The 19,764-nt window shown below is 39.2% G+C and overlaps 1 protein-coding gene across 1 annotated transcript in view; it reads left to right on the top strand.

Moving 5' to 3' along the window:
* The first annotated feature begins 958 nt into the window (after window positions 1-958).
* Window positions 959-19,764, top strand: part of lars2 (leucyl-tRNA synthetase 2, mitochondrial) — a 130,902-nt gene continuing 112,096 nt past the window's right edge. Inside the window, exons 1-2 of the mRNA XM_061953501.1 lie at window positions 959-1,103; window positions 18,333-18,567. Coding sequence (XP_061809485.1) covers window positions 18,337-18,567 — 231 coding nt within the window. The 5' untranslated portion in view covers window positions 959-1,103; window positions 18,333-18,336. The remainder of the gene's footprint in view (window positions 1,104-18,332; window positions 18,568-19,764) is intronic.

Below are 19,764 nucleotides of genomic sequence, written 5' to 3'. Positions count from 1 at the left end.
AAATTTTTTTTTTTTATAACCCTTTATTTTTAATATACGACATTTACATACAAGCAAATCGATAATAATAATCAAAACAAGTACAGAAACAGTACAAAACAGCGCCAGGGGGTTGTAAACTCAATAAAGCAACTAAATAAAATGTTAAATATATATATATATATATATATATATATATATATATATATATATATATATATATATATATATATATATATATATATATATATATATATATATATATATATATATGCAAGAAAGTGTAAAGCCATAGGCTCACACAAGTTCGGTAAATAATCCAAATTTGGAGCACAGCATCATAGTTTTCACAGCTTTTTGGTTGTTAGAGGTAGAAAAGTAAAGTTCTAATTCTTTATTAAAGGCACAAAACACAAGTGGAGTATTGAGAAACTTACATTTATTAATATAAAACTTAGCCAATAGTATAATGAGTTTGCAATGTAAATTTTTTTCTCATACTGTGTATATCCAAACAGCACATCTTTAAAACAAAGCACACATTTGTGATGAATATTGTCCAGGATGAAAGGACAGATGCCCTGCCATAGAGATCGAGTGCTTTCACAAGTCGATCAAGGACAAAGTTTTTTTATTTATTTTTTTATTGACCAACAAACATACAGTTGAAATTCGCACAAAAGTCAAGGCATTTTAAACATCAAGAAGATAAAACAAAAGCAAATACAGATAAAGTAATATTACTAAAAAATATGAAATATAAAAGACAAAAAGGGCTATCTAAATATTTTTAAATGTTTTTAACAAGGATATCAATTGAAGGGCTTTTGTACTTGTAATCATTCTCCAAGATTTTATCGTTAATTTGAAAGCATTAAGCCAATAGGAAAATGTAGGTTTTATCGATCAAGGACAAAGTTGCAAATAGCTAAGTTGTTCCCTCTACGTCATTGTCCTACTTCCGCTCAATAAAGTTACATTCAAACCAAGATGGTGGCGTTCTTGCTGCAGCAGTGCTGCATGGAAATAAGTCCTTCACAGCTCAACTAAAGACTGCACACCTTATTTGCACAATGGATTGTTTACTATGACACCACCGACGACGGGGATATCAAATAGACAAGGTAAAAACCAACTGCTTCTTCATGTATACTAGCACGAAAGACGCAGCAGTGAGAAAACGATCATTTCAGCTGCCAATTTCTCCCCCGCCTTATTACATGAGACAAGCGGTAGGAAATGGATGGATGGACACTGACAATGTCAGACATGTGCGTTCATTATTTGGTTAGTTGCAGTAGTGTAGTTTTCGGGAATCCAAATATTAGACACATCTCTACTTGTCTTGTCAAGTGAGTGACAAGTTTCTTAAAAAATAAAAAGTTAAAAGTCCCAACGATTGTCACACACACACACACACACACACACACACACACACACACACACACACACACACACACACGAGGTGTGGTGAAATTTGTCCCATCCCCCTATTCACTCCCTGGGAGGTGAGGGGAGCAGTGAGCAGCAGCGGTGGCCGCGCTCCGGAGTCATTTTGGTGATTCAACCCCCAATTCCAACCCTTGATGCTGAGTGCCAAGCAGGGAGTCAATGGGTCCCGTTTTTTTGTAGTCTATGGTATGAATCGGCCGGGGTTTGAACTCACGACCTCCCAGTCTCAGGGCGTACACTCTAACCACAAGGGCATTGGTTGACTGATTTTGATTGAAACTTTTATTAGTAGATTGCACAGTATAGTACATAGTCCGTACAATCGACCAGTAAATGGTAACACCCTAATAAGTTTTTCAACTTTTTATGAATGGTTTATTTTAGGGATGTCCGATAATGGCTTTTTGCCGATATCCGATATTCTGATATTGTCCAACTCTTTAATTACCGATACCGATATCAACCGATACCGATATATACAGTCGTGGAATTAACACATTAATATGCCTAATTTGGACAACCAGGTATGGTGAAGATAAGGTCCTTTTTAAAAAAAAAAAAAAAAAAAAAAAATAAGATAAATAAATTAAAAACATTTTCTTGAATAAAAAAGAAAGTAAAACAATATAAAAACAGTTACATAGAAACTAGTAATGAATGAAAATGAGTAAAATTAACTGTTAAAGGTTAGTACTATTAGTGGACCAGCAGCACGCACAATCATGTGTGCTTACAGACTGTATCCCTTGCAGACTGTATTGATATATATTGATATATAATGTAGGAACCAGAATATTAATAACAGGAAGAAACAACCCTTTTGTGTAAATGAGTGTAAATGGGGGAGGGAGGTTTTTTGGGTTGGTGCACTAATTGTAAGTGTATCTTGTGTTTTTTATGTTGATTTAATTAAAAAAAACAAAAAAACCACAAAAAAAAACAATACCGATAATAAAAAAATTGATACCGATAATTTCCGATATTACATTTTAAAGCATTTATCGACATCCCTAGTTTATATAGGCTAGTAAGGTAAAGTTTTGAACCTGACAAGTTTCAGCTATCTTGCTTCTGCAGCCTTCATCAAAGGTGTCACGTGATGTTAGCGTGACGTCATGTGTGACGTGTTATATGGATTGTTCCATCCCACCTGAAGTGGTGGGATGGCGGTATCCCCTAGTGTGCGCCGGGGGTAAGGCGGGGGCGCCCCCTATCGACTGGATGTCTACCAAACGGCCGGGGGTGGCCCTGCAGGACTGTGTCCCAGGTGTGGGATAGTTGGTAGGCTCCTTCGTCCCTGTTGACAGTCTTTGGGGCCCGCTTCCTGATTTCAACCGCCTCTTTGATCCACCCATGGAATTTGTTGCTTTCCATTCTAATGACCTTGGCTGCCTCCCAGTTCATTAGATCAGTGGTTCTCAAATGGGGGTACGCGTACCCCTAGGGGGAACTTGAAGGTATGCCAAGGGGTACGTGAGATTTTTTTTTAAATATTCTAAAAATAGCAACAATTCAAAAATCCTTTATAAATATCCATCCATCCATTTTCTACCGCTTATTCCCTTTGGGGTCGCGGGGGGTGCTGGAGCCTATCTCAGCTACAATCGGGCGGAAGGCGGGGTACACCCTGGACAAGTCGCCACCTCATCGCAGGGCCAACACAGATAGACAGACAACATTCACATTCACATTCACACACTAGGGCCAATTTAGTGTTGCCAATCAACCTATCCCCAGGTGCATGTCTTTGGAGGCGGGAGGAAGCCGGAGTACCCGGAGGGAACCCACGCAGTCAATATATTTATTGAATAATACTTCAACAAAATATGAATGTAAGTTCATAAACTGAACATCAAATCAGGTAGGCTATTCCATTCATTACAATGCAACTATGCAATATTCAGTGTTGACAGCTAGATTTTTTGTGAACATGTTCCATAAATATTGATGTTAAAGATTTCTTTTTTTGTGAAGAAATGTTTAGAATTAAGTTCATGAATCCAGATGGATCTCTATTACAATCCCCAAAGAGGCCATTTTAAGTTGATGATTACTTCTATGTGTAGAAATCTTTATTTATAATTGAATCACTTGTTTATTTTTCAACAAGTTTTTAGTTATTTCTATATCTTTTTTTACAAATAGTTCAAGAAAGACCACTACAAATGAGCAATATTTTGCACTGTTATACAATTTAATAAATCAGAAACTGATGACATAGTGTTGTAGTTTTACTTCTTTATCTCTTTTTTTCAACCAAAAATGCTTTGCTCTGATTAGGGGGTACTTGAATTAAAAACAAATTCACAGGGGGTACATCACTGAAAAAAGGTTGAGAACCACTGCATTAGATGGTTTTCCCTCTTGCAGTGGTCTGAAATGGCTAATTTTAGATTTTCCTGCGTTGCTTTCATTCTCGTTGCACGGGTGAGCGTTCCGGATGTTTCCTTTTAACATTCTTTCTGGTGTTCCTTTTTTCGTGTGCTGAACTGTCGACCTGTCTCTCCTATGTACAGTATGTTTTATTGCATGTTAGGCAAGGGATCTCATATATCACATCACACTTTTTCACATCACACCAGGGGACACCGCCATCCCACCACTTCAGGTGGGATGGAACAATCCATATAACACGTCACACATGACGTCACACTAACATCACGTGACACCTCTGATGAAGGCTGCAGAAGCCTTGTCAGGTACAAAACTTTACCTTACTAGCCTATATAAATCAACCATTTATAAATACACATTAGTAGGCTAAATGAACTTCTTCAACATATTACGTTTTTCAACTTGTTTAAGTCGGGGTCCACGTTAATCAATTCATTGCCACTGAGCTGGTTTCCATCCATCCGTCCATTTTCTACCGCTTGTCCCTTTTGGGGTCGCGGGGGGTGCCTATCTCAGCTGCATTCGGGCGGAAGGCAGCAGTATAAACCTTGATTAAACTAAAATGCATCGCTGGTTGTTTGTCTTTAATGTAAGTTGACAGGACGAATGTCAAAATACAAAAGTATTTTGAAAATCTCATATACTCACTCCATCCAGCTGTATAATCACTCGCCATACAGCAATAGATGATATCTGCCTATTAGCTGACATGTTAGCTACTTCTCTTTGTTTTTAATGTCTATTTTCTGCTGCTGCTGTCACATACAGTATACTGTATATACTGTAATATTGTACATGGTCATTGGTATATACCATATTTTTCGGACTATAAGTCACAGTTTTTTTCATAGTTTGGCCGGGCTCCAGTGCGACTTATATATGTTTTTTCAGGTGCGACTTATACTCCGGTGCGATTTATACTCCGAAAAATATGGTATTGTATATATGTTATAGACATTATATAATATATCTGTATATATATATTATTTTGTACACATATTATGTATATATTCGTACATATGTTCGATTTTTTAATCGCTATATTAGTCTATTTATACCTGCATTGTCCTTTCCATCCTTACACTTTCCATCATTGTAACTGAGCTACTGTGTTGAACAATTTCCCTTGTGGATCATTAAAGTTTGTCTAAGTCTAAGTCTAAGTCTATATGAATGATAATAAAAACTACAAAAACAGTTGTTTCAGGACCTATTTTGGATTTTTTTGGGGGAAAATATCATCCAATACTTATGCTGCTAACTATCGGATTAAGCAACTGGTAGCATTTTCTTTCCATGAAGCAGCACATTTTTTGAGAACACTGCAAGCTTTTAGTTATGCTTTATACCTGCTGGTTTCAATGTTACTTCGAGGCATTGCTTCAAGTGATACAATAAAGTTCTCGTTCTTTCCACCCAGACAGAGATAATTTTCTAGTTCAAGTATGTGGAAATACTGTCAAAGCGCTTTGAGTACCTTGAAGGTAGAAAAGCGCTATACAAATATAACCCAGAAGGGAAAAAAAAGAAAGAAAAAAAAAAGTATGACTGTACATTAGGTAACCATGCACTTGCCTATAACTAGTATCACCTAACAGTGTTTTTCAACCTTTTTTGAGCCAAGGCACATTTTTTTTCATTGAAAAAATCCTGGTCACCATTGTTGTGTGCCAAACTTGGCACTTATTAGTTCACTTATTAGTAGGGATGATACTCGAAACCGATTTTTTTCGGTTGTTCGATAAGAAAAGAACCGAGTCCTCGGACACGAATCCCTTTTTGAGAACCGGTACCCGTTATCGAGAACAGAAAAAGAGTTGGTTCTTTATTCGAATACCTGGGAACGAATCCCGTCCCGACCAGAAATGCTTTGTGTGACATCACAAGAAATGACGTCACGTAGCTCAGTCATTAGGCGCAGATAGGGAAAGCAGGAAAAACAATGGACCGGAAAAAGCGCTCCAAGGTGTAATACATTTCAAAACAAAAGGTATAATCCAATGAATAACTTTACTGAGAGATTTGAGCAGGGTACAAACACATGACGAACACTTTTACGACCAACCGGAAACATAGCAACCAGGCTAGCAACGCACCTCCTTTACGGCAGCTGTCTCAACGTTCTTAAAGCAACCGCAGCACATACATATATATACAACATATATGACATGATCTCCCTTTTTTAACTTTTGTTTTTCTTTCCTTGTAAACAAAACAAAATCACACTGTATATGTGTTGTCTGTCTAATTATAAATAATGCAGACGAGGCGTGTTGGCTGAGTTCTTGACGTTTACTTTCACAGCGTGCTCATAACCTCATTCTTAGCTGCCGGGTGACGACATGCAACAACACTTTTCGGGACTACCGCGCATGCTCGTCACTCCCGTTGCATGCTGGGTAGTGTAGTTGTTAGATTCCCTAGCTCATAACATCACATCTTTCCCCCTATAAAGAAATAATGTTAACTCAATAAAGTGTATGTCTTTTTTTAGCTTTAACTTTACATTTTTTAGCATTGTAACCACATTTGCAAACAACTTTTCTTTTAATAGAATTTTCTTTCAATAAAGAAATAAAGTGCAAAAATGCCAAAGCATCATAACAAACAGTTATGTCAAATAGCAGCAGAAGTGCACTTTTTGGAGAGCTGTATTATTTTCAGTTTTGTGCCCTAGGGACTGATTTTATTTAACACTATATTATTATTTATACACCTATAGTGATCACAGAGACAGGTTGTTTTTGTGTTACTGTATATATGTGTTTTTCTGAAAAATCCCACTTAATATACTTTGGGTAACAACAGTCAATATTTATTTCTTTTATTTTATTTTTTTAGGGGGGTAACAGTCAATATTTATTTATTTATTAGATTTTATTTTTTTCTTGTATAATAAAAGTGAGCTTTTGTTAAACCAAATATTGTGTTTTTTTTTTCCATATACAACAACCTATCTGGACTCGATAAGAGAATCGATAAGGAATCGGTTCGATAAGAGGATTCGATAATAGGCTCGAACTCGATAATTTCTTATCAAACATCATCCCTACTTATTAGCAATCTAAGCTTAATAATACACCAAAAAAAAGTTTGTCTTTTTCTGCCTTTTGTTCTCAATTTCCCACTCTTACTTTTTCCACTTCCAGGTGCCTAACACACAAAGCATGTCATCATATCCTGTGTCCCCGCCCTTAAATTCCCCTTACAATGGTTCCCGTATTGTCCTGTGACCTGAGTAACCAATACATGACAGACACCACCTGCAGAAAATGTTACAAACGAAACTCAATGGCCTATATTTACAATATAAAGTTGTTCTCATTAAAAACCTGACGAAATTGTTCGATATGACTTCAAACCACAACCATCATTAATTCTCTTGTCTCAAAGTAGGCTTACAAAGCAATGAACTACCTGCTGCCACCTACTGATACGGAATATTATTACATGGTTACTCTGCTGATCTCCAGACTGCACAGAAACTCTACAGCGGCACATTGTTTGCGGATTCTAATTATTGGTTTGCAAAAAATATTTTTCCGACCAATTAGGTGAAATTGCATAATTTCCCACGGCACACCAAACAATATCTCACGGTACACTAGTGTGCAGTGGTTGAAAAACACTGACCTAACACACGTAAAGCTTTTATATTATCATCCATTCTAAGCGCCATGTTGTGTGATGTATTGACTATTTATTTATTGATTATTTATCGTGGGTCATGTAGGCTACATGAACCATGACAACCTGCTGCTCAAAATAAATTGCCTCTTGAGGGATTAATAAAGTTGTCTGAATTGAATTGCGCTCTCTTCCTCCACTGGGATGCCTGCGTTTGAGAGTTTACATAAGTCATTTGTTATCCTGAGATGCTTAAATGGTTACCATAGAAACAGTATCACAGTCACTCGCCCGAGCCCACTCTTTTGCGTTGCCAGACTTCCACACAGGCTCTTGCAGCCGCTGTCTGAGGAAGTAGCCTTGGCTGCTGCTACGCTCCTTGCTGTCAGACTCTTGTTGAATGCAGAGACTTGCACAACAAAATGTATTTTGTGCAACATGTTGCTGCTTTTATGCTGGACTCTTTCAGCTTTGACTCTTTTATGATGAGCACTCCACTAATAATGCATTTTTATAGAAAAGGGGGTCAGCTTTTCAGATAATTCAGGATTTCCAAGAGTCACTGATTACTGTCCTCATTTTCATTTTTATCTCCGTCTGGTGTCCGCTTGTGGAGATTATCGGCTCTCATAAAGGTCTCGGCGAGAGATACACGGCTGCGTCAGCGTGGCATTAATACACTCAGCTTGTCACATTATAGCAGCCAGCAGAGACTGTTGTTTTTCTTTCATCAGTGCTACCAGACTACACGTTTCAAAGTAGTAAGAAAGCACTGAGATGCAAAACATATGTCAGCATCTCTACCTTCCACACAGGCAGGGATGGATCTGAAAAGGCTTGTTTTTGTGTTTGTGTGAGTGACAGCGTGCACAGAACATGGAGTGTGACATCACACTTGCATCTGTCACAAGATCAGTCACTCTGTTCTTGACAACATGCACACATACTGTCTAGTCCTGTGGATCCGAAATGTAAAGCTGTCCAACTGAATACACAATGTTGAGCTGAAAATTTAATATGAAATATACACTGGTTGTCTGTTGCTGTGCCTTTTGATAATTTTGTATGTACAGTTTTAAAGACTGTGCCCCTGCGCACAAAACCATTAAGGTAATGTTTGATGAGTTTGGTGTGGAAGAATTTGAACAAAACCCGCAACAGAACATATGGAATGAACGAGAACAAATATGGTGAGACAGCCAAGTGATTCTCGACCAGTGGTTCGTGATCCTAAAATGGGTTTTAGACCTGTTCTGGTTCGATTTACTTGCAGTAAGTAAAACATTAACATATTTGATGCATTTTTTATGTGCATTCCATGCCAGACTTTGTATTTGAAAACATTTTATTTTGAAAGGCATGCAAGTTTGTGTTGATATTCAGAAGCAAGATGGCGACTCATAAATATGACCCTGAGTAGAGCGAGGAGATGAATTTAGAAAAAATATTTATTGATAAATCTAATTATTTGAAATGTATTGTTATTATAATTTAATGGCCTCTGTGTCTTTATTTGTTTTGTTCACTTGTATATGTGTCAATTTTACTTTCTCTGTTTATATTGCAGAGGTATGAAAGAAATACCAAATTTAGGCTCTTAGGTCGATTCTTATTTATTGCAATTCAAAATCGATCCATAATTTTCAAAAATTGATTAAAGAAATTGTATATATATTTTTTGTAAGTAAAAATGTTATCTGAAATTGTTTATTTTCTATCTGTAGATATATGTTTGTGTGTGTGTGTGTGTGTGTGTGTGTGTGTGTGTGTGTGTGTGTGTGTGTGTGTGTGTGTGTGTGTGTATGTATATACAGGTAAAAGCCAGTAAATTAGAATATTTTTGAAAAACTTGATTTATTTCAGTAATTGCATTCAAAAGGTGTAACTTGTACATTATATTTATTCATTGCACACAGACTGATGCATTCAAATGTTTATTTCATTTAATTTTGATGATTTGAAGTGGCAACAAATGAAAATCCAAAATTCCGTGTGTCACAAAATTAGAATATTACTTAAGGCTAATACAAAAAAGGGATTTTTAGAAATGTTGGCCAACTGAAAAGTATGAAAATGAAAAATATGAGCATGTACAATACTCAATACTTGGTTGGAGCTCCTTTTTCCTCAATTACTGCGTTAATGCGGCGTGGCATGGAGTCGATGAGTTTCTGGCACTGCTCAGGTGTTATGAGAGCCCAGGTTGCTCTGATAGTGGCCTTCAACTCTTCTGCGTTTTTGGGTCTGGCATTCTGCATCTTCCTTTTCACAATACCCCACAGATTTTCTATGGGGCTAAGGTCAGGGGAGTTGGCGGGCCAATTAAGAACAGAAATACCATAGTCTGTAAACCAGGCACGGGTAGATTTTGCGCTGTGTGCAGGCGCCAAGTCCTGTTGGAACTTGAAATCTCCATCTCCATAGAGCAGGTCAGCAGCAGGAAGCATGAAGTGCTCTAAAACTTGCTGGTAGACGGCTGCGTTGACCCTGGATCTCAGGAAACAGAGTGGACCGACACCAGCAGATGACATGGCACCCCAAACCATCACTGATGGTTTGGGTTGGTTTGGTTTGCATTTCCTTTGGAAATCGAGGTCCCAGAGTCTGGAGGAAGACAGGAGAGGCACAGGATCCACGTTGCCTGAAGTCTAGTGTAAAGTTTCCACCATCAGTGATGGTTTGGGGTGCCATGTCATCTGCTGGTGTCGGTCCACTCTGTTTCCTGAGATCCAGGGTCAACGCAGCCGTCTACCAGCAAGTTTTAGAGCACTTCATGCTTCCTGCTGCTGACCTGCTCTATGGAGATGGAGATTTCAAGTTCCAACAGGACTTGGCGCCTGCACACAGCGCAAAATCTACCCGTGCCTGGTTTACGGACCATGGTATTTCTGTTCTAAATTGGCCCGCCAACTCCCCTGACCTTAGCCCCATAGAAAATCTGTGGGGTATTGTGAAAAGGAAGATGCAGAATGCCAGACCCAAAAACGCAGAAGAGTTGAAGGCCACTATCAGAGCAACCTGGGCTCTCATAACACCTGAGCAGTGCCAGAAACTCATCGACTCCATGCCACGCCGCATTAACGCAGTAATTGAGGCAAAAGGAGCTCCAACCAAGTATTGAGTATTGTACATGCTCATATTTTTCATTTTCATACTTTTCAGTTGGCCAACATTTCTAAAAATCCCTTTTTTGTATTAGCCTTAAGTAATATTCTAATTTTGTGACACACGGAATTTTGGATTTTCATTTGTTGACACTTCAAATCATCAAAATTAAATGAAATAAACATTTGAATGCATCAGTCTGTGTGCAATGAATAAATATAATGTACAAGTTACACCTTTTGAATGCAATTACTGAAATAAATCAAGTTTTTCAAAATATTCTAATTTACTGGCTTTTACCATATATATATATATATATATATATATATATATATATATATATATATATGATCGTGGCAAGGACAAAACTGTGCCATGCACTTTATACTTACGAACAATTGTCTGCACAGTTGCTCTTGGGACCTTAAGCTGATTTGAAATGGCTCCAAGTGACTTTCCTGACTTGTTCAAGTCAATGATTCGATTTTTCAGATCTGTACTGAGTTCCTTTAACTTTCCCATTGTCGCGTTTGTAACCGAGTCTAATGACTGCATCACACGAGCTCTATTTAAATGGGCTCAGAGAAGTCAACAGGTGTCGTCAATCATAATCACTCACATGAAGTTAAAGGCCTACTGAAACCAACTACTACCGACCACGCAGTCTGATAGTTTATATATCAATGATGAAATCTTAACATTGCAACACATGCCAATACGGCCTGGTTAGCTTACTAAAGTGCAATTTTAAATTTCGCGCAAAATATCCTGCTGAAAACGTCTCGGTATGATGACGCCTGCGCGTGACGTCATGGATTGTAGAGGACATTTTGGGACAGCATGGTGGCCAGCTATTAAGTCATCTATTTTCATCGCAAAATTCCACATTATTCTGGACATCTGTGTTGGTGAATCTTTTGCAATTTGTTCAATGAACAATGGAGACCGCAAAGAAGAAAGCTGTAGGTGGGAAGCGGTGTATTGCGGCAGGTGTTGTGCCGGATAACGCACCCCCGCCGTAGAATGCACCCCCTGACTGTTGTGTGGGATAACACAGCCGGTGTTTCATTGTTTACATTCCCGAAAGATGACAGTCAAGCTTTACCATTGGCCTGTGGAGAACTGGGACAACAGAGACTCTTACCAGGAGGACTTTGAGTTGGATACGCAGACGCGGTACCGTGAGTACGCATGCAGCTGCGGCTTCCAAACATTTGATCGCTTGCCCGTACGTGCGTGCCGCTATGTGCATGTCTCGTACGTAACTTTGGGGACTTTGGGGAAATATATGTGCTGTATGAACTTTGGGGAGGTGAACGGTACTTTGGGCTGTGGGATTGAGTGTGTTGTACAGGTGTTTGAGTTGTATTGGCGGGTTATATGGACGGGAGGGGGGAGGTGTTTGTTATGCGGGATTAATTTGTGGTATATTAAATATAAGCCTGGTTGTGTTGTGGCTAATAGAGTATATATACGTATGTCTTGTGTTTATTTACTGTTTTAGTAATTCCCAGCTGAATATCAGGTCCCACCCGCCTCTCACAGCATCTTCCCTATCTGAATCGCTCCCACTGCCCTCTAGTCCTTCACTCTCACTTTCCTCATCCACAAATCTTTCATCCTCGCTCAAATTAATGGGGAAATCGTCGCTTTCTTGGTCCGAATTGCTCTCGCATGCTGGTGGCCATGATTGTAAACAATGTGCGGATGTGAGGAGCTCCACAACCTGTGACGTCACGCGCACATCGTCTGCTACTTCGGGTACAGGCAAGGCTTTTTTTTATCAGCGATCAAAAGTTGCAAACTTTATCGTCGATGTTCTCTACTAAATCCTTTCAGTAAAAATATGGCAATATCGCGAAATGATCAAGTATGACACATAGAATGGACTGCTATCCCCGTTTGAATAAGAAAATCGCATTTCAGTAGGCCTTTAAGAGGCCATGCCATGAAGCTAATTTGATTTGATTGTAACTTTTCTACATCACAAAAATTGATAATGCATGTTGCTGTATGTATAATTTTGACCCAGCAGATTTAGTCACATTTTCAGTAGACCCATAATATATTCATAAAAGAACCAAACTTCATGAATGTTTTTTGTGACAAACAAGTGTGTACCTGTCACTCTATCACAAAAAAATAAGAGTTGTAGAAATGATTGGAAACTCAAGACAGCCATGACATTATGTTCTTTACAAGTGTATGTAAACTTTTGACCAGTATATATATATATATATATATATACCGTATATATATATATATTTTTTTTTTTTTTTTTTTTTTTTTTTTTTCAAGAATCCATCTTTAGAAATACTTTTAGATGAAAATAAAATTTTTGGCTTACTTGCTCCCCGTATATGTCAACCAAAAGTAGCTTTTGAAATCTGTTTTAAAAATGTGCTATTATAATTTGTATGCCAAATAATATTTTGAGAGAATTGGTTTGAATTGTCACCCCAAAATCAGAACCAAACTGTGAGTTGTTGTAAGATTCACATCCCTAGTAATTACGCTTATAATAATGCTTGTGGCGGTGGGTGCATGGTGGGGGCGTGGTCACAATGACGGTATTTTTGCTGCACTATTAATTAAAATTGAATCGACTTCGAGGTTTTAATTACTGAGGTAAATAACCGCAATTTTTTTTCCCATTGGCGTCACCGGCATTTGAGTGACAGACATGTTCGCCAATCAGAATTGTTGAGCCTCGCGTTTGTTCGTCTCTCGCTTCAAACAGTTAGAAAGACGTCGTACTTTGTGCATCACTTTTTCACTCATTTACAATCTTTGTCTCGGCGGAGACTAGAGCGGGGCGCCGCTTCCAACACACCCACAGTACAGAGTGCCAGTGAGAAGTGCAGAGTAACACAAACTAGGAGGAAAAACATACAAACCCTGTTTCCATGAGTTGGGAAATTGTGTTAGATGTAAATATAAACGGAATACAATGATTTGCAAATCCTTTTCAACCCATATTCAGTTGAATATGCTACAAAGACAACATATTTGATGTTCAAACTGATAAACATTTTTTTGGGGCAAATAATCATTAACTTTAGAATTTGATGCCAACAACACACGACAAAGAAGTTGGGAAAGGTGGCAATAAATACTGATAAAGTTGAGGAATGCTCGTCAAACACTTATTTGGAACATCCCACAGGTGAACATGCAAATTGAGAACAGGTGGGTGCCATGATTGGGTATAAAAGTAGATTCCATGAAATGCTCAGTCATTCACAAACAAGGATGGGGCGAGGGTCACCACTTTGTCAACAAATGCGTGAGCAAATTGTTGAACAGTTTAAGAAAAACCTTTCTCAACCAGCTATTGCAAGGAATTTAGGGATTTCACCATCTACGGTCCGTAATATCATCAAAGGGTTCAGAGAATCTGGAGAAATCACTGCACGTAAGCAGCTAAACCCGTGACCTTCGATCCCTCAGGCTGTACTGCATCAACAAGCGACATCAGTGTGTAAAGGATATCACCACATGGGCTCAGGAACACTTCAGAAACCCACTGTCAGTAACAACAGTTGGTCGCTACATCTGTAAGTGCAAGTTAAAACTCTCCTATGCAAGGCGAAAACCGTTTATCAACAACACCCAGAAACGCCGTCGGCTTTGCTGGGCCTGAGCTCATCTAAGATGGACTGATACAAAGTGGAAAAGTGTTCTGTGGTCTGACGAGTCCACATTTCAAATAGTTTTTGGAAACTGTGGACGTCGTGTCCTCCGGACTAAAGAGGAAAAGAACCATCCGGATTGTTATAGGCGCAAAGTTGAAAAGCCAGCATCTGTGATGGTATGGGGGTGTATTAGTGCCCAAGACATGGGTAACTTACACATCTGTGAAGGCGCCATTAATGCTGAAAGGTACATACAGGTTTTGGAGCAACATATGTTGCCATCCAAGCAACGTTACCATGGACGCCCCTGCTTATTTCAGCAAGACAATGCCAAGCCACGTGTTACATCAACGTGGCTTCATAGTAAAAGAGTGCGGGTACTAGACTGGCCTGCCTGTAGTCCAGACCTGTCTCCCATTGAAAATGTGTGGCGCATTATGAAGCCTAAAATACCACAACAGAGACCCCCGGACTGTTGAACAACTTAAGCTGTACATCAAGCAAGAATGGGAAAGAATTCCACCTGAGAAGCTTAGAAAATGTGTCTCCTCAGTTCCCAAACGTTTACTGAGTGTTGTTAAAAGGAAAGGCCATGTAACACAGTGGTGAACATGCCCTTTCCCAACTACTTTGGCACGTGTTGCAGCCATGAAATTCTAAGTTAATTATTATTTGCAAAAAAATAAATAAAGTTTATGAGTTTGAACATCAAATATCTTGTCTTTGTAGTGCATTCAATTGAATATGGGTTGAAAAGGATTTGCAAATCATTGTATTCAGTTTATATTTACCGTACATCTAACACAATTTCCCAACTCATATGGAAACGGGGTTTGTACAATTATTAAGCCAAATGTCCCGTTGAGGGAATATTTCAGCTTGAAATGCAGTAGGCGATATGAGCCCATCAGCACGGACGAATGAGTGAAAATGCCCTGATCACGTGACAGCAATAAACAAAAAGACAACATCCAACCTAATGTTTCCAACTGGGATCAAAATACACTTTAAGATACTCTATTTATTTAGGTTACATTTTTGCTTACAGAAATGAGTCAATTAAATGTTTTGTTTATTTATTTAGGATAACAAAGTTATTTACCTTTCAATTACATGGTTCACAATTCTACAGCAATGAGACATTACAGTTTTATATATATTATTATTACATACACTGTATAGTTTTTATGGATTGTTTCTTCAGTTTAAGAGCATGATGCCAAATGTTTTTGAAGTAATTTATAGCATATTGTTTTAATGTGTGGCACCTTAAGATTAGAATATGTTGATTGACAGTCTAAAAGTAACATGGGTTCCTTTAATTGTTATTTTCACAATTTTATGCATTTTTATGTGTAAAATAATTTTTTGTGATGTTGGTTGACAGCACGGTGTAACAGGGGTTAGTGCCTCACAATATGAAGGTCCTGGGTTCGATCCTGGGCTGGGGATCTTTCTGTGTGGAGTTTGCATGTTCTCCCGTGACTGCGTGGGTTCCCTCCGGGTACTCCGGCTTCCTCCCACCTCCAAAGACATGCACCTGGCTGGGGATAGGCTGATTGGCAACACTAAATTGTTCCTAGAGTGTGAATGTTGTCTGTCTGTCTGTCTGTCTGTCTGTGTTGGCCCTGCGATGAAGTGGCGACTTGTCCAGAGTGTACCCCGCCTACCACCCGAATGCAGCTGAGATAGGCTCCAGCACCCCCCCTGATCCCGAAAGGGACAAGTGGTACAAAATGGATAGATGAATGCATATTACTATTGCAATTCAGTGTTTCCCACAGGACAGGCATCTATTTGCGGTGGTGTGGCCGGCCGGCCGGGGGGGGCGGGGGTGTTTGGGCGGCGGGGGGGGGGGGGGTTTGGGCGGCGATGACCAAGAAGAACGCGGAGTTGGAATATAATTACAACACTTTATGTACATTTTTATATACAGATTTGAACAATTAGTTATTCACTGAAATATATTAATTGTGGTTCTTACAAAAAATATATCTTATAAAATATAAAAGCTAAAATGTCTCTTAAAGCTCTGCCCCTTTAATTAGTGCATACTAAATAATTTTACTTTAGCCTACTACTACAACCATATTATTTACCAGCAACAAAGTGAAACTATACTCCAATATTTTACAAAAGTAACAAATAAACAGATAATACCTCCTGTGGTCTGGACTGTAGGCCTACCTCCTCTCCAAGTCGAGCCCTTTTCGGCCGTTGGAAATATTTTTCTATATTCATCTGTGTGAAGGAGTGAACATCCAACATTAGAATTTATTATTAACAACAGAACCGCTCTATGTACAGTGCCGTCTAACCTTAAGCGGCAGCAGCTCAACACATGCAGGAGCCAGTGCTCATGGCTTATATCTTACTAAAATCCTTCCCGTTGACTATTTACAACACTACACAGTATTTATTATTATTATTATTATCTATAATTACATTTAAATGGCATTGCATACATGTAAAATTAAATGCTATTTCACATTATTTGACCAGTAGCAGTTACACTCATCTGAACAGATCAGCCACCTGTTTAAAGCCTAATCACAGTTCACATCTTGAAATGAAGGGCCTTTAATGGCCAAAACATTAACCTGGACAGCTTTTTAAGAGCTGCTTGGCTCAGATTTTATTCTTTTCATTGCATTCACATGCTGCAATGGACAGTGGACAATTTAGCTCCAGTATTAATGCAATATCTGAAGCACCGTCTCCACGTGTGTATATTGACAACAGGGTTATAACCTGGACACGTTAGCTCGTCGAATGAAAACACCTGACTGTTACTACGTGCGTCTGCCCCGCCCCCCGAGCAAACAGCGGCGATGTTAATAAAGCAGCGTCAGGCTGCTCACGTCGGTGAAACGCCAAGACGTCTTACCCTCGTATTTTCATCCGGTCGGTCCGTTCCGTCCTCTTCTTCTTCTTCTTCTTTTTCTTCTTCTTCTTCTTCTGGCACACCAGGTGAATTAATTGCTATTGGCGAGTTACAATGCATAGTAGGCTACCGCCACCTACTGCACCGGTGTTGTAACTACAAGCTCCATTCACAGACAGAGTCTCATTGCTTTTATGAGCGGTAGAGCGAGTCAAAAGCCGAAAAATCCATTTGTGGCGGACGTAATTATATCGTGGCGGGCCGCCACAAATAAATGAATGTGTGGGAAACCCTGCAATTACTATTGCAACAACATATCAGCAGTAGGGTAAAACTAACCTAACTTGCTAATCCCAGCTCACGTTCCAAATTAGTGGGTGAACAATCAAACGCATGTTGATCGGAAGAGCCAACATCAAAGGACCTGCTGCTGTGGGTTTTATGTTGGAGTGGTTTTGATTTGATGTTCATTTTTGCCTTTTCCAAACACACCCTGAAAGCGGATTGGCGAAAGGTAAAATCTGTTGGAATTGGGCGGGTTGTTATCATATAATTGGCAACAAAAGTTAAAAAATAGCATCAGATTGTGTAGGGTTGCAACTAACAACTAATTTGATAATCGATTAATCTGTCGATTATTACTTCGATTAATCTAATAATAATCGGATAAAAGAGACAAACTACATTTCTATCCTTTCCTGTATTTTATTGAAAAAAAAACTGCATACTGGCACCATACTTATTTTGATTATTGTTTCTCAGCTGTTTGTAAATGTTGCAGTTTATAAATAAAGGTTTATATAAAAAAAAAAATAAAAAAAAGTAGCCTCTGCGCATGCGCATAGCATAGATCCAACGAATCGCCAACTATTTTTATGATCAATTTTAATCGATTTAGTCGACTAGTTGTTGCAGCCCTAATTGTGTGTTACTTTTTCTGGAGGTTACAGCACATTATATTACTTTAATTTGTTTTCAGGTAAAAACCCTTATTTTTAAGATTTGGCGGCTTTGACTTTGCTATGGCGGGCCGCCAAAATCAATAACATTAAGGGGAAAACCTGCACGTGTGTTTTCCTAAAAATACATTTGTTTAATTTTTTTTTTTCTGTAAACGTGGGCTATGTGACATAAAAGCTCTTCCCAGGGTAAGACCAGTTCATAACCCTTTAACGGTTAAGGTTCAGACCCTAACCTTGACCTGACACACTGTCACTCTACCAATTTACAACATCTGCCTGTGTTTTCACCTACAGAATCATGCAGGTATCGGTAAGGCGGGCACTGCATCTCCAGGGCATCGCCCGGTCTGGCCGATTCAAAAATGCGCTCCTGAATTTAGTGCCCCGCCAGCTGACCCCCAGCAGCCGCACCTTGTTCAGTGAGACCGGCGTGTGGGAGAAGAACTATCGTGTGGCGACCCGGCGCAGAGTGGAGGAATGGTGGCACCCGCGGATCATGGCACAGTGGGCCAAGGACACCCAGGAGGAAGTAAGGCCGCCGCCCACACTCACTTGAATGCTCGCATTAGCATTAGAAGCAAGTAGTGTGACGGTTAAAAAGAGAAGACCTATGACATAAGTCTGCAGAATAATCACATTTTATTCACGATTTTGGCTGCAACGATTAAATGAGGGTGATTGTTGACAATATTAAAGGGGAACATTATCACAAATTCAGAAGGGTTAAAACCATTACAAATCAGTTCCCAGTGGCTTATTTTATTTTTCGAAGTTTTTTTCAAAATTTTACCCATCACCAATATCCCTAAAACAAGCTTCAAAGTGCCTGATTTTAACCATCGTTATATACACCCGTCCATTTTCCTGTGACGTCACACAGTGATGCCAATACAAACAAACATGGCACATAGAACAGCAAGGTATAGCGACATTAGCTCGGATTCAGACTCGGATTTCAGCGGCTTAAGCGATTCAACAGATTACGCATGTATTGAAACGGATGGTTGTAGTGTGGAGGCAGGTAGCGAAAACGAAATTGAAGAAGAAACTGAAGCTATTGAGCCATATCGGTTTGAACCGTATGCAAGCGAAACCGACGAAAACGACACGACAGCCAGCGACACGGGAGAAAGCGAGGACGAATTCGGCGATCGCCTTCTAACCAACGATTGGTATGTGTTTGGCATTAAAGGAAACTAACAACTATGAACTAGGTTTACAGCATATGAAATACATTTGGCAACAACATGCACTTTGAGAGTGCAGACAGCCCAGTTTTCATCAATTAATATATTCTGTAGACATACCCTCATCCGCTCTTTTTTTTCCTGGGGGTCTGGCGGCAGATTTCTTTGACTTTATCGTTGGAAATGCATCTGCTTTGAGTGTCGCAGGATATCCACACATTTTTGCCATCTCTGTCGTAGCATAGCTTTCGTCGGTAAAGTGTGCGGAACAAACGTCCAATTTCTTGCCACTTTCGCATCTTTGGGCCACTGGTGCAACTTGAATCCGTCCCTGTTCGTGTTGTTACACCCTCCGACAACACACCGACGAGGCATGATGTCTCCAAGGTATTGAAAACAGTCGAACAAATGGAAAATAACAGAGCTGATTTGACTCGGTGTTTGTAATGTGTTTGAGAAAATGGCGGATTGCTTCCCGATGTGACGTCACGTGGTGACGTCATCGCTCCGAGAGCGAATAATAGAAAGGTGTTTAATTC

Source organism: Nerophis lumbriciformis, linkage group LG04 (genome assembly GCF_033978685.3).
Source record: "Nerophis lumbriciformis linkage group LG04, RoL_Nlum_v2.1, whole genome shotgun sequence".
NCBI classification, from domain to species: Eukaryota; Metazoa; Chordata; class Actinopteri; order Syngnathiformes; family Syngnathidae; genus Nerophis; species Nerophis lumbriciformis.
The sequence above is the reverse complement of the archived record's forward strand: the minus strand, read 5'-3'. Positions and strand labels throughout refer to the sequence as shown.